Genomic DNA, 16,906 nt, shown 5'->3' with positions numbered 1-16,906 from the left:
TCACAGATCATTCACCCCGATTTTCATCCATAATTTTTGTATTGAAAAAACCGTAGTTGTAAACATCATTCGTGATACTTTCCTCTTCTCCAATCAATTCCAATTAGAAAACTGTTCAAAAATATCGATTATGTCGAATAATATAGAAATATAAATAATATGAAAACACCAAATTTAACTATCCTATCTTGTACTTCATTTTATTAATTCCTGCGCTGGAACTGATCATCTGATCTTTGACTAAGTTCAAGTAAATAAGGAAAGACTAGGTGAATCAAGCACAATGACTTCCGTTCGGAAATCGAGATGACAACAGCCTAATCCTCCGCTAGACTGTTGTCAGTCACACTAAATGACCAACGAAAGTGAGCAACTCATGTGTATATATAATTCCTCCTCCACTAAATGCGCGTTTACACAATAGCTTTCATAAACGAATACACGTGGCTTGCCCCTCTCTGCGAATATTCTTTGCATCTAACTTTACTATTAGTCTTTGTTTAGTTATAAACGGGGCAAGAACCGATGTTAATCTTTTTTGCAAATTGATCAGTAAGATCTGGCAGCTGAATAACGATGATGAAAAAAAGTGTTAATGGTAGTGATGCGGGAATGAACATACTTGAATGGAGAATTGGATAGAATTGATTCTGTTGCAATAACAGGTAACAAGTAGTTAGTACTATCAGGTTGCTCAAATTGGATATATATAGTATTCAAAATATTATAAATTTATTTTTATTAAAGAAGAAGAAGAATTCTTTCTAACTTTTAAAATTTAATTAAATCAAATAGAATATTCTGTAATAATATTGAATGTTTATCTATTATAAATATTTCAAAATTTTATAAAATATTAGAAATTACTTTTTAAATTCTTTTTTGTGGCCTTGAAGTTCATTAAAGTTGTTAGAAATATGTTATATTATTTTACATTAAATATTTATCAAATATCATTATATCAAATAATTATTTCAAAAATTAAAAATTATATTTCATTGAATTATTAATTAACATGAAATATGAATGATCTGCTTATCATTTAATAGTCAGATTGAATACTCTGCAGTTATAATTAGATTGCATTAAATGGATAATAACTAATTAATTAAAAAAAATCAATTCATTAAGTTATTATTACAATATTATTTGTTCTAGCAACAATATGTTGTTTTTAATATCTGTTGTTTATTATCATTCAATCAAAATATGGAAAATTTTTCATTTTATTTTATCTGCCAATTAATTTTACAAGTAACTAAATAATGTAGAATTTATAATATGTAAAAATAAAAAAGTTTGACAACATTAAAAAATTAATTTTATATGCATGATCTCAGTATTTTAAAACTATTGTAAAATAAAAAATGAAATGAAGTAAAAAGAAATGAAATATTCTAAAAAAAATTATATCTTTGATATTAATAGTTTGCTGGGAATACACATTATTTTCTTTTGAATATGTATGAAAATATCTTGATACATTCTAATACCAATAAAACCAGTTTATTATTTATAATTTAATTTTATTTTAATCTTATACTTATATATTCTAATTTCAAAAATATTAATTAGAAAATATGGCACTATGTATAATATTAAATATATACATGTCAGAAGATTATATGTTACTGAACATTTATATGATATTATTCAGTACAAAAAATGATTAATATGCATCTGATATTATGCATGGAATTAATCACTTATTACTTATATGTCAGATCAATCCTTATCTAAAGGAAAGTTCCACCATATGCAGATTATTATTAACACTATAATAATTCCCCATTATATTATATTTATTGATTAAAGTATAACTTTTTTAAAATAAACTTATTAATATAATATCATTATTATTTTTTAAATATATTTCATAATATTTATATATTTTTAGGAAAAATATTTTTATTTCTATCTTTTAGAAAAATATCTTTTAATAAGCTGTATTAATTTTATTTATTTTGTGAATAGAAAGATTTATCAACCATACATTGAATTTATTTTGAGATATTATAACAGTGAAAGATGAAAATAGATCAAGATCTAATAAATGTGAAAATTTATTAACATAAGAACAGTATATCTATTATAAGACATATCTGCATATATTAAATTAAATAAATATAAAAATCATGTAAAGTCCTAAATAAACATTAGCCAACTGTTACGCTGTTAGAAGCATTTTTTTTCTTTTTTAATCATTTTATCTTATTTATTTAATATCTTTCAATTAATAAATCGAATATGAACATGTCATGATCTGATATGATTTAGAACTTTGGTTGAGAAAAATATATCTCTATTTTATAGATCAATGATCAAACTAATTATCTTAAATATATCAGAAAATAAAAGAGACTTACATGTTAATATGAATCATTATACAATTCAGTCTAAAGATATATAGATTACTATTTTTAACATTCATTTCATAACACACATGCCAAACTTCAAAATCAAATAAAGAATTTCATGACAATCAACTGGATACATATTTATGCAAAAATTTCAAAGTTGCTTTATTTATGACAAGTATTATTTTTATTTTTTAAAAATCTTATATTTTTTATCATTAAGAATAATCGCTATATAAATAAAAGTTTAAATATTATTATGTATCATATAATTAGAAACATAGTCATTAGCATATAAGAGGATACTTTTAAGCTTAATATTGTATATATTGTATAACCGAATTTGTGAAATTTTTTTTAAATGTACACCAGCTAATTGTTAAGAATTCTTTCTACAACAATAAACGCAGTTTCTTCAACAATAATTTTATATTATATAGCTTTTCACACGTGGGCTATTCAAATGGAACGCTTTTGCACACAATTTTCTTTTAGATGAATATTTATTATTCATCCAAAAGAAAAATACGACATTGGCTCGATATGCACATATCATTACATAAGTGCATTCTAAATATGTCACAAATGTACATATATTTTCTTTTTTTTTTTTAATTATAATGAATCATGAAATAGAAAGATAGTTTAAACTTTTGTCAAATTTTTTATGATTACATTATATTACATTATATATTTATATGTAAAATAGGACCCATTTAGTTCGTTTGAGAATAATTAATTTTCTTTACAAAAATAGATAGATAAATTAAAGAGGATTATATATTTTGATACATAGGATTAAATTTTCCTAAAAATTTCATTTAAAAAGTTCAACTCAATATAATATTATAAGGAACTTTTAGTTGATGAAATTAAATTATTATTTTATCAGTGTTTTAAATGAATCAATATTTAATAATATACATTTATAATTTTACGTAATTATAAATTTGAAAATTTTTTTTGATGTTATAAAGAGGCTTTATTCATAATTGTGATTTCCACAGTCCTTTACTATAATATTTTTTTATTTAGTTGGACTAAATATAAAAGGAATAAAGGCACTCTTAGACCGTGTAATAAAATTGCATAAAAACAAAAATAGATCTCTCTATATATTAAACATTTGATACTCGATATAAATTCTTTGTTTAATATTAATAAGAATTCTGAATTTGAATCTTTACTTTAATAAATCAATACACGTATTGTTTATGTGATGATCTCATAATTAATTATCATTACTATTATATATTTGTTTTTCTAACACAGAAGTGATATCCAGCTCATATCTGTGTTTAACAATTCCAGTTTAACAAATGCAACTTCTTCGTACGTCGAATCTGTTTTAAAAAATCATAAATAGAAAAAAAGATAACAATCATCATCTATATGAAAATGCTTCTAAATCACGCTGTGAAACAGAACGGATACTTCGAAATATAGCACAGCCATTTTTTTTTTTTTTTTTTTGACAATTAACGGAGATATCAAAAGCTTTTCTAGTCCAATTATCTAAAAATATGATTTACTTTAATTTTATTTTTGTATCATTGCCTTTAACTATATATTTTTTGCATTTTATAGTACTTCCGATTTAAATGTATACATGTATATATAAATGATTCCGAAAATTGATTAAAATTTTCTATAATACTTCATCTACATATACTAGTGAGAAGAGATAAATATATTTGTGTATCTCTTAAATTGTCACAATAGAGTAGAATACTTATTATATAAGGCTATGACGTCAGTAATATAAAAAAATTCATATTAAAAGTGCGTATATGATAGTTTTTAAATATAAAATGTACATCATGTAAAAATCTATATCCCCATAAATGATAGGATTTTTTTCAAATATTAAAATTAAATACGAAACGAAATAGCTATATACAATAGTGCATATACAGATATCTTAATCTAATTTATCGGAAACTAATGGGAACCTAACTATTCGCAATTGTCGACCAAAATCACATACTACACTATCCCTTAACACTAACATTTGCTTTACAAAAATACAACTATCTTTATGACCCAACCTTACTTCTCGCACTGGTTCCCCAGTTCGGACGTCCCAAACTACTAGTGATCCCTGAAATCATTAAAGTCAGAAACATTTTTTTTTGTATTTTTAAAAGAGTTGAGTAATATGTATAGAACAAAAGTTACTACTAAGTATTAGGAAAAATAGAAAAAACAAAAAAACATAAACATGTACCTGATTGCTGGTTATGAGTAGATGATGTGTCAACATGACTAATTGCAAACTATAAGCAAATCTATGTGCTGGAAGAGTATGTAGCAAATGTCCCTGAAATCGTTCCCATACACACAATCTCTCATCGGTACCAATGCTTATTACATATGATACGGAACACGCCATAGCTGCCACAGCACCATCATGAGCTTGAATACTATACATACATGTTCCTACAAATAAAAATAAAAATGTAAATTTTTTGTAAAAAATTATATTTTATTTAAAATATAAAATAGATACCAGTTAGAAGATCCCAGACGCATAAAAGACCATCTTGAGATCCACTACCAGAAGTCATAGGACTCATTCTATCAATGAATAAACAAGATATAGGACCACAATGACCATGAAGAGTATACAATGGTAACTGATCCTCCAATCTGAAATTTAATTTAATATAAAAGAAAAATATTTAGTAAAATTTTTATAATAAAATTATAATAAAATTCATACCTATATACTTTTAGAGTATGATCTTGACTACCAGTTAAAACACGACCACCCTCACTATCGAGTACAGTTATTGCCTGTTGATGTGCTTTATGAGAACCAATTTTCATACAACGAAGATCTTCTTCAGATTGTATAATGTTATTTATATCCATAGGTGAACCAGCACTTCCTGTTCTAACATGCGCTAAAAAAAAAGAAGATAATATAAAAATTTATATCTAAATAATAGTATAATATATGCGAAATTGCAAAATAAATTTACTTCTTCTATAAGATGTGAAGCCCCAATGAATTTGTTGACCTTCGCTATATCTTTCCAGTTGTAAGAAGTCAATACAGCCATTTAATTTAGCTGCTACTACTCTACTACCTATGAATTTCACAGCAGATATTCCAAGTCCTGATCCATCATCAAATAAACACTGAAATATTTAAATTTTTTAAAAATATTAATATTTATATTAATATTAATTTTTTTTATATTTACCTTAAATTTACCCGTAGTACCTTCCCAAAATTCTAAACTTCCATTTGCACATCCTACGACTATAAGATTCTCTTGATAGTCCATGCACCAAATGGGAGATACTATATGTGCAATTTGCACATTTTTATCTGTATTCAATATAGATATATTATCTACTAAACCATAAGATGAATTTAATTTTCCATTAGTATTACATAAATGTTCTAAACTTTCTGAATTTCGCAGTTCATCCATAGACTTATTATGTTCTTCAAAGAGATGTTTATATTGATCACCAAAATCGAATCCTCGTTCACAATTTTGTTGTACTGGAGACTGTTTCATGGATGAAAATTTAATATTTATTGCTGATTTTAAATCTGGAAGATCATAGACATTGTCTAAATTTTTACGTGCGCTTTTCTTTCTTTCCAAGTTAAATTCATTAATTTGATAATCATAATCCAATGTGTTTCCCATTGAATTTCTTTTGCTAATATAATTCTGTCCTTTATGCATATTATATAATCCAGGAGAAGATTTTCTATAATGAATAGTCGACGCTGCCGAATACAATCCAAATGAATTGGTATTTTCCATTTCTCCTCTTGAGGGTGGTGAACCACTTTCGTAATCTGACATTAATTCATCTACATCTGGCGTTTTGTGACTTAAACTTTTGTAGGGATTACTAAAGAATTGTTTTCTGTCTACATGCACCAACTGTTCGCCTGACGTCGCATCCCATACTCTAATATGGCCAGCTAAACATGTGCTGGCTATAGTATTGCCATCTGTAGCAATGCATTCCACTTCTTGAATATGGCCTTCAAGAACTATAGGCAATGCTTCTAGGACTAATTGCGTTGTTGAATCAGGAGCTTTCTCTGGTTGATACCAACTAGCTCGCCATTCAGCATAGTTTCTTGAACAAACACATCTATAAAGAACAACCATTGTGTAAGCAACAACAATGATACTAATGAGACACAACACTGTTGCTAAGAATATTTCCATTGGACTAGAAGGAATAAAAGGAGTATCCGCATTAAAACCTCGACTTTCAGATCTAGTTGGTAATTCCACATCTGTAATGAATTTGTAATTGGCTGATTAAATGATTTAATCAATTTAATCAATAATTTTTCTATGTTATAATTATATACCTAAAAAGTCTAACGGATCAAGAGCAGCAGTTGCAAAACTCTGCCATTGAAAATGTTGTACATCATTTGGATTACTGATTTGTTTCACTAATTGTGTACTGACTGCATGAGATAATTTTACAGCAGGTAATATAATTATACGTCCTCCGGCGGCAGAGATATTATACATTGAAAGAATTGAAGACCAATGATAAAGAGATAAACGATTCCAAGGTGGAAATTCCATTGGTTTTAATTTATTTAATTCATCAGTAATATTATTTGTTAGATCATCCTAATGTATAACAAAATGTGGTAAATTAAAATTTATATTCTGAAAATTCCACACAATTAGGACTTAAATAAGATAATAAATAAATGATTTTTAAATTACCTGTTTATTTAAGTGATCTGAAGTAATTATTGTTGAAGGTATTGATACTGGTTTTATACTATTTAATTCAATATAATTATTTAAGGACTGAGATCTTTCTACTGTGTATCCATCAATATCTGATTCTGATTTTAATGTTTCACTTAAGTGTATAACATGTTCAACAATGCCAGAATTGTAAACGATCATGCTAATCCAAACAACCATCCATACCATAAATGCACGCTGAAATATTCGTGTTCTTGCCCAAAAATGTACTAGGCGTAATCGCTTTGGAATTTTAGCTAATGTATGAGTGTTCTGTGTATTTGGAGCTATGACAGTTGTCGGACCATTAGATAAACCATTTAATCTTGGATAAGATTTTGATCGAAAAATATTCGGTTTTCTATTTGTTATTGTCGTCGTAAATTGCTGTTTACGTGTGGTTGGTATATTTGGAAAATGAAATTTAGATGTTTCGCTAGAGAGCTCAGTTCGTTTGATATCAATAGCAAGAATTGTGGAAAAAAAAACCATTTGAAGAAAAAAATCATTGACTAATCCCACAATAGCAAATATACAAAATTCTTGTATGGCTGGCACAAAAGTGAACAATCCAATTGTTAAGATTGTTACTTCTGTAAGTAGATTTTTAGTAATGGACCAACCTTCTTTGGACAAAGCTTGAGCAACTCGTATTTTTACATCCAAATGTGCTGGAGTACTCACTACACTTTTGGTTAATACCAATACATTTTCTAATCCTACGATAATCACTAAATAGGGAAACACTTCTTTTCCACTCAGACTTAAAGTTAAGCCAAAAAAAAAGCATACACCCACAGTCATAGACAGTGAACCTATCACTGTTACAGTTGCACCAAATGCTATTCCAACTTTTGATTTCACTAATTCTATTTTTCGCACAGAGAAATAAATATAAAAAAACAAAGCAAAAAATGTCATCATCAATGGAAAAAAATCACTGTAATTAAATTCACCAGGATAAAAGATATGTAATGTTTCATCTGTTGAAATATTGGTAGTATTTTCACTTTCTATTTGATGAAGATGATAATAATTTTTTAATCTATATTGTAATCCTTTTATAAATCTAAAAATTGAATTAATCATATAATCAATAAATATAATAAATAAATAATATTTATTATCAATTAAGTACTTACTCAGGATCATAGTTTTTTAAGTAAATAGTTACTGCATATTGTAAAATTCTTTGTCTAATTCGCATTGGATATCTTTTTATTCCTGTTTCTTTAAGATTCATACCAAACATTATCTCTGCTAAACTAATTTTACCTTTTTGTAGATTCTATAATATATAATTGTAATAGATTATTTTTTGAAAAATTTATTATTTTTGGATTATAACTAACCCAAAAATTAAAACTGTATATATATAAAATTTTTCTAAATTGTTCTAAAAAAAATCTTGTTCATACCTGATAAGAATATATAGTATTTATAAGATTTGTATCTTGTGCATAAAGTTCAATACTTCGTTGCCATAAATTTGCAGGAGAAAGAACAAGACAATTATATTCTGGCAAAACTTCTGACTTTTTTCCATTTCTTTTTTTAACTGCTTCAATATGCAAACATACTTGATCAAGTGTTTTTAATCTAAAAATATAATAATAAAGATAAATATATAATAAATATATAAACCAAAATTCTATGAAACACAAATAACTTACGTTTTTGGATGTTGATAATTCTGTATAATCTCTAAAAGATTAAAAACTTCATAAAGTGGACCTCTAAAAGCATCCATCAATGTTAACTCCTCTGTCCATGGTACAACTCCAACTCTTAATATCACTTGTTGTACATAAAACACAGAATTTTCTGTATTGTTTTCAGGTACAATGGTATGATTGATTATAGTTCGTGGCGTATTGCCAGGCATTGGTAAATTAATCAAAGGATAGCTACAAGAAAAAATAGTAATTAGAATAATATTATTTGTTTTTAATTGCTATTTATCCACTGAATTATGAATGAATATAAAATTTAAAAAAAGGAATACTAACCAGCATAGCAATATAATTGAAACTGCTAATGAAATGACTGCAACAGGATGAGATGAACAAAACAGGCCATGGGCATAATATAGCCCTGCCACCCTATCTGGTAAACTACGAAACATTTCAAGACTGTTTCACTAACATGTCTTAGATCATATATATTTTGGTAACATTTAACCTGAAAAAATTGAAGAAAAGATGCACAATAAATAACAGATAAATATAATGCATTATAAATATTAATTACATAAAATATTGAAGCACAATTATAAATAATTTCTATAATTATCATTATTAAAATAAATATTTATATATAACTTAATAAATATATGTAATTAAATTAAATTATCTACATAATTTATAATATTTTATATAATATCTAATAGATATTTATATATACAAATATTTACAACTAAAATTTCAAAAAAAAAAACATTTACGCGTACATATTTTTACGTTTATTATCAATAACATTACGCAATTGCTCATTTAATTAATATTTTCACAAGAATATGAAAGAATCAATGATGCGCAATGCAAAGATTATGATAAATGCATTTTCTTTCGAATAAATTCATGACGCAATAACGAGGAAATAAAACAATTATACACGATGATTGGATACGATGAGAATACACGTCGACGCATCACAGACTTATATTACTTACGTATGCCTACCATACTAATTATATCATTTCTTTCGGATCTATTTTCTTCTCACTTTGCATTCTGGGATTAACGAATAACATAGCAACAAGTGAACCAATTTTTTTTGTCACAGTCACTGTTAAATAAACATTGTCAAGATTTTTTTTTTAAAACTATTAACATCATCATAAATAGAGACTTCAAAAAATGCACTCAAAAATAATTTACATACAATAAAAAACACATGGATACTGTATAATCTAAGATATATTTCAGCCCGTTAATTTTGAATAAAATAAAAATAATTATACACCCCTAAATATAATCCTAAGTGAAGAAATGATGAATCCGTTCGACTTTGAGGTTAAGTTCGATCTGCACGTTTATGCGTAGATAATATAGCAATTGATTTTGCAATACAGCATAAAACACACGAATCGGTCACACGTGCTTCGAATCGCGCGTCATTCCTTGAATAAACGAGCACGGATATGAGCACAAGCGTTAGTGGTTAAGAAACGACTTTAAACGACACGAGTATGTAACCCGAACGACCGGCGTAAATTTCTCGAGTGCACTGGCCGGTTTCAATTTAACCCGCACGATACTGCACTGAGTGCTAATTTATTTTTAAACGATTCAGTCGAGCCTCCAACTTGCGACCAATCGCAGGTGTATTAATATTATACAGCCAGTCGTCGTTCTCTTGTTTTTGCTACGCACGTGCTAAAAAATTTGATAAATTCATTAAAATGAAATCAATTAGGTTTGCCAATTTAGTGAATGATTCAAATGTGTATGATATATTAAATTGTATAATAGAATTATTAAATATATATTTTTTATTTTATTACATTCTTTATTTATTATCATAATTAAATTTTTATTTATTAACAAACAACATAAATTCATTATATAAATATTAAAATATATTAAGAAATTCCTTTTAATATTTCGATTTTATGCTTTTTTTTACATGAAAAAATTCATCTTAGTTCCATGAAAATAAATCGTTTTGCGTGAATTTAAATTGGTTTGCAAATTAATATAATTTATTGTTTTTCATTGTTTTTTTTCTATAAATCTGGAAAATTTAAATAATATATTTTATTTTAAATAATTTGATATTCATTTTAATTTTGTTTTTTGAAATAATTTTTTTTTCAAAGAACAAAAAAGTAATAATTTATTGGATTTATGATTTTAAATTTTTGAATATTTATTACATATTTATTACATATTTCTATATCTATACAATACTGTAATATATATATAATTGTAATATAATATTGTAATATATATATATTGTAATAATATATATTGTAATATATTGTAATATTTATTTATTATATTTACATATTTTTATATTATTACATAAATTTTATATATACAAAATCTATAAATTTTTTCATAACAATTTTATTATATTAATTTTATACAAAAAGATGAGATAAAGTAGTATAAATGTTTTGAAAATTTATATTTAAATTTTATTTTAGAAGTAGAAAGTAGAGGGCGTTATTATTAGTATTTCAGATTTACATCAATCACATTGTATTGTTGTGATTAATTTAAATTTGCATTTTAATTGTAAACATTATGTGAAAAAGTGACTTTTATTATCATAAATATTTTCCAATTCAAGATTTAAATGTTATATTACTTTATAAAATGTTTTAATTTCATAGAACTTTGAATAATTTCTTTATTTTAAAAATTATTACTTTTAAAAATTTTAAAAATTTTTACTTTATTGAAAGAATATTTTTATGTCAATTGTTAGGATAATTAATATATTAATAAATCTAAATGGCCTGAGAAAGAAGTAAAAAAAGTAAAAGGAAAGAAAATCATTTTTGTAGAATCTACATTTTTGGTAAGTTTAACTTAAATTATATAAATGTATAGAAATGCATGTATATAATAGATTATTGTATTATTATTAAATTAATATAGAAAAATTCAAACATATTTTTGTATCATTCAATGTATTTTTTCAATATTTGACATGAAATTTTTTTGAAAATTGTTATTAACCTTAAGAAATGATAACCTTTTCTAAATTGTGTCAAAGTAAATTTTTTTTATAGTATTTTTAAACAACAAATAAAGTTAAAAAATAAAGACGTAGGAATAATTTATACAGTTGTGTAAATTAACAGAAAATCTCTTATTATATATGCATTTATTATTCTATTCCTTTTATTTATTATTATATTGAAAAAATAATATAAAAATACGTAAGAAAAATGTTATATCAAATTTTCAAAAAATAATCTGCGAAATCTTAAGAATATTTATTTACAGAAAAACTGCTTATTTATATTTTTATTAAATTTTTGCACGTTTAACTATTAACTATTAATCATGCTGTATTGTTTATGAATGAATTCATTATATAAAGCGCGCGTTATTTGAATTGCTGATTCGGACATGAATGTAAATTAAGTCATCTGTCAAAGTTCCGTAAAAAAATTCGTTGCATATATGTGGATTATATGTGGATTTTTTAATCTGAATTTAGATTTATATTAAAGAATTTAGATTTATATTAAAACTGAAATTACAATATGAATATAGATATAAATTTTGAATTAAATTTAAATATCAATTTATATTAACCTAAAAATGTCGATATAATAATAGATACAATATATTTGATTTTATTTATGAACTTAAGTTATTTTGATAAATAAGTTAATTTCATAAAAAAATTTTTAATTAATTCCATTAAATTAATTATTTTTGATTATATTAATGATATTAGTAATTTTAATTTTAAATTTTAAGTTCAAAATAAATTTCAGGAATACAATATATAAAATTCTAAAATGCAAATCTTTTAATCTTTTAATGACATTTAAAATAAAATAATTGATCTCTACTATAAATCTTTGTAAAATTCTCTGATAGTAAATTTTATTATATTTACGAAAATCCAAACATTTTGTTAGTTTTATTTTTTTTTTAAATAAACTAACAAAATGAAGAAAACACTTAAAAAATATCATATTTATTATGAATAATTCTTTTACGGTTATTGATTTTAAATAAAATCCAAAACTTTTTTAGATTATTTCAACTATTGATAAAACTATTGTTTTTTGTCTTAATAGATAACATTTTTAATTTTTTTATTGAATTTTTTATATATTCGAGAGAAAATCGAATTGAAAATTTCAAGATATGATTTTCAAATGATGTCGAAATCGGAATTATTTTGTATAATTTTTTAAATTTATTATTATTTTTAAATTTAATTTTAGAAAATATAAAAATAATAATATTTCTTGAAGCCATTGTGACTTGAATTTTTTTTATTCTTTATCAATCGAATCAGCGGTTAAACAAGAAATCGTGACAAAACAGGTAATCGTGCATAGAAATTTTTTTCTTCCAGTTGTGATGTTATTTGTGAATGTGATATTTTTTTACATTGATTCGACCCTGAATGATATTACTGTAATTGAATCAAATCGATTCCGAGCCAAACAGCTTGTTCTAAGCAGCTCTGAAATTTTTAGACGGCCTTTCATCTAATTTCATAATCATTTTAGTTATTTTTAAAAGCACTCCCACTCAATATATATACTATTTTAAAATAGAAATGCAACAAGTTACACATTCTTTTATTTTCTCAGAATTTTACGGAAGAAAGATTGATACTTATGGATAATTCTTTATTTTTTTTTAATTATTTAAATTTTCTATAATTTCAAGATAATAAGGCGAGAATAATTATTACTACTTAAATATTTAACATTAATTTATGAGTTTAATAAGATAATCTCTTAATGTTAGTGAAATCTCAAATTTTATATTTTTTATAATTAATGGAAAATTTTTGATTGCGAGAAGATTTCATGGAAACCGGGTGTAAACGACAATTTTCAAATGTGGAGGTTATCTTTTACTTTGTATGGCAATAGATATGAATTTCATATGTCACGCGTGTACTTCATGACCCGTAACCATACACAGTTATTTTGTATTAGTACACACAGATTTTTCTGTCACTGATTCTCTAATTTCTGGAACAAAACTCTATTCCTAGTTGGATTATTGGAATATTCCATCTTAAGAAATTTTATGTGCTATCATACTAAAATAAAGAAGCCATTGAATATCAAGAATAGTTTTTCTTTATCACAATAGTTATAATATTCTCTGAAACAATAATTGTATCGATTGTAAAATAATTATGAATTTTTATGTTATATATTTTTATTATTGTATTCATGTATATAATTTTATTTTAATTTTGAAAACAATGAATTGTTTACATTTTGATTTATTCTTCATTTTTATATATTGCATAATACTATAATATTTGCATACAAATTAATATATTTTATTTTAGAACATGAACTTTTAGTTTAGATTGGATATGTTTAAATTCAATTTATTGATTTAATTCTACTCAATTACATATTGAATTAAATTGAATTAGAATTTCATTTATATTTATTTGTCAAACTTATTTGCTAATTTATATTCTCTAATTTATATAATGCTATCTGTGATATTTCAAAAATGAAATGGATCAATATTATAATTCATTCATTATAGAATAATGTCTGAATTAAAATAGATATATAAATTAAAATATAGATATAGAAAGTTAGGTAGTATACAAATGCATTGTATACAAATAGATATAAATAGATGTAATTATATTCTATTAATTCTTTCAAAATATTAACAATATCATAATTTTATCTAATATCTTTTTAATAAATAATATAGAATAAAAAACTTTGAGTTTTCGTAAGAATTATCCTTGAGAACATACGTAAACACGCCTATACTATTTGAATTCGAGTCTATTTCTCAGAGTTCCACGAGTGGTATTTTCTGGTTTTCAACGTTTACATTGACGTACATCTGCAGCATAAGTCATGAATATTTATTATAAACGAATGGTTATGCAAAGTGGTGAATTTTCTTTTTCACTTGCTCTCTACTTTTCGTGAATTATCATCGACTATTAAATTATTTCATCATATTGTGTTTTAGTGTCTGATTTTATATATGATTTTATATATAAAATATTCGTTTTTCAATTCTGTTAGTTTTTTTTAGATTTGAATATTTTTAATTTTTAATGAATATTTGCATTCTTAAGAAACGAGTTTGTTGAAAAATTATTAAAGTAGAAAAATATTACTTCGATGAAAAAAAATTATATATTAAATTTTATGAGTTTTTTATTAGATTTTTTTATTAATATTTTATATCTTGTTTCGAAAATTACTTTATACAAAATTTTTCATCGTAAAATTGATAACATTATGATTGGTTATTCTTATTATGTATATAATTTTGGAAAATATTTTTTTTGTAAGTTTTCGATTTCGAAATATTTTAAAAATATCTTTCTTTTTAACATCGAGTTTATTATCCTTTTTTAATAGATTCATATTGTATTTAACAATTTTTAGAATGCATAGATGAATATAAACTATAAACAATTTATAATAATAAAAATTTAAATTTCGTGAATCTAAAGTACAGTATTATCAATTATATGATTTTAGAATTATATTGTATAAGATGTGACGAAATTGTCAATCTTGAATTTTAATATCGCCGAGGTCAGGCTTGTTAATTATTATTTATGTAATACCTTCTTGTCGCTCTGGACAAATGCTTGGAACCAAAGCGAAAATATGATAAAGTAACGTTTCACTTATTTATGAATTATCATTGATACGATTATCGAATAATAATTTTGTATAGGTTAGAAATATGCTATAGCATATGCTATTAATGATTTCTTTTGCATAATCATGTTTTTATTCATCTTTTATTCATAGTAGATTTTAGTATTCTATATTATTCAATGTTACTTTAATCGAGTATGAACCCCTTGGTTCGAATATGTATATAAATATATTTGTATTCAAATGATTTTTATAAATATTAAAAAATCCAATTCGTTTTTCTTAAGCATGATCAATATTTTAATCGATAAACGAGAATTTAAATTTCGAAAAGAGAGATAAATCTCTTCTCTATCTTTTAATTTTTTTAATGAGCGAGAATGAAGCTTGGAAAAATCATAAAATCATTTAACTTCGTGTAATACAAAATTTTTGAATATCAGAAAAAAAAAAGAAAAAGAAAAAAAATTGAATGAGATACGAAAATTCAAAATCTGTCTTTGAATCGCTTAGAAAACACAAGAATTGTTTAGAATAATTACAGAATCATTTAATCTTGTATAATACAAAATTCTCGGACACCTGGTATAACCGAGTTTACGCTCTCTATTCAACGAAAAGATGAGGAGCATGTTTTCATCCGTACCGGGCGTTTGAAGTCATATTAACTCAGCATTGTTAGCTGGTATCCACCTCTACTATCCCATTATCCCGCTGATTGACGTACATAATTGTATCAATTGCGCAACAAATGGAAATTAGGCTGCTGTGAAATGGTCAATGCCGTGGCTAGAGTCAATCGTCTGCGCAAATACACACGGCGCGGAAATGCGTTTTAAAAACACTTTCTTCGATCATTTTCGGAAGGATTTGTATTACCGACTCGGCTCTTCTGTTGATCAACTTGATGAATTACGACAAATAACATAACCTATATACTATATACTAACCTATAATACAACGACATTGACCCTTGACTAAAAGCTCGACGAATTATGAAAGATCATAAGAGAAAAATAATCAAAAATAAAATCGATGATCGAGCATTTCTGATAGAAATTAAACGTTAATTAATCGAGATGTAGTGTATAAAATGGTTAAATACTTATAATAAAAAATTTGATACTTAAATAAAAATGATATTTAAAAAAATTTTGATTTTGGAACAGATAATTCGGATTTAAAAAATTTTTTAATGATGATTTATTAACTTATTAAGGAGCAATATTATTAATAAAATGTAAATCGTTTAGTTGTTAAACATCATCGAAATATATTAAATATATTTGAATAATCGATATATTGTACAATTTTATTACATAAATCATTATACGAAAAAAAGTTTTGTATAAATCTTGAAACTTTGTCTTACAAATATTAATACGACGTTGAGTTAGTTTGATAATTTGACAATTATTATGTAATTTAAAGGAATTTTTTTTATTTATAACAATTTGAAATTTTTTTTTCATATTTTAATT

General features: G+C 24.4%; 1 protein-coding gene and 1 long non-coding RNA gene across 5 annotated transcripts; one reads left to right on the top strand and one right to left on the bottom strand.

The window, feature by feature from the left end:
- The first annotated feature begins 446 nt into the window (after positions 1-446).
- On the top strand, positions 447-5,232 carry LOC122717285. The gene is made up of 3 exons (XR_006347188.1): positions 447-665; positions 4,863-4,989; positions 5,094-5,232. It is a non-coding gene; the product is annotated as an uncharacterized LOC122717285 (long non-coding RNA).
- Positions 3,214-10,519, bottom strand: LOC122717282 (sterol regulatory element-binding protein cleavage-activating protein). Of its 4 annotated transcripts, none has more exons than XM_043941208.1 (13): positions 9,793-10,519; positions 9,121-9,292; positions 8,785-9,018; positions 8,530-8,710; positions 8,254-8,399; positions 7,085-8,180; positions 6,712-6,985; positions 5,567-6,633; positions 5,342-5,501; positions 5,080-5,263; positions 4,867-5,006; positions 4,585-4,796; positions 3,214-4,458 (listed from the first exon to the last, which is right to left on the bottom strand). In XM_043941208.1, exons 2-13 carry the CDS (start codon positions 9,234-9,236, stop codon positions 4,279-4,281), a joined length of 3,990 nt encoding a protein of 1,329 aa, XP_043797143.1. In that variant the 5' UTR covers positions 9,237-9,292; positions 9,793-10,519; the 3' UTR covers positions 3,214-4,278. The 4 variants fall into 4 exon arrangements, with proteins under 4 accessions (XP_043797143.1, XP_043797141.1, XP_043797145.1 ...); XM_043941206.1 differs by having other exon boundaries at positions 9,783-10,518; XM_043941210.1 differs by lacking the exon at positions 9,793-10,519 and adding an exon at positions 9,561-9,746.
- Between the last annotated feature and the right edge of the window lie 6,387 nt (positions 10,520-16,906).

This window comes from Apis laboriosa, unplaced genomic scaffold (assembly GCF_014066325.1).
Source record: "Apis laboriosa isolate Shangri-la unplaced genomic scaffold, ASM1406632v1 scaffold4_cov146, whole genome shotgun sequence".
In the NCBI taxonomy this organism is placed as follows: Eukaryota; Metazoa; Arthropoda; class Insecta; order Hymenoptera; family Apidae; genus Apis; species Apis laboriosa.
This window is presented reverse-complemented; position numbering and strand designations above follow the sequence as displayed.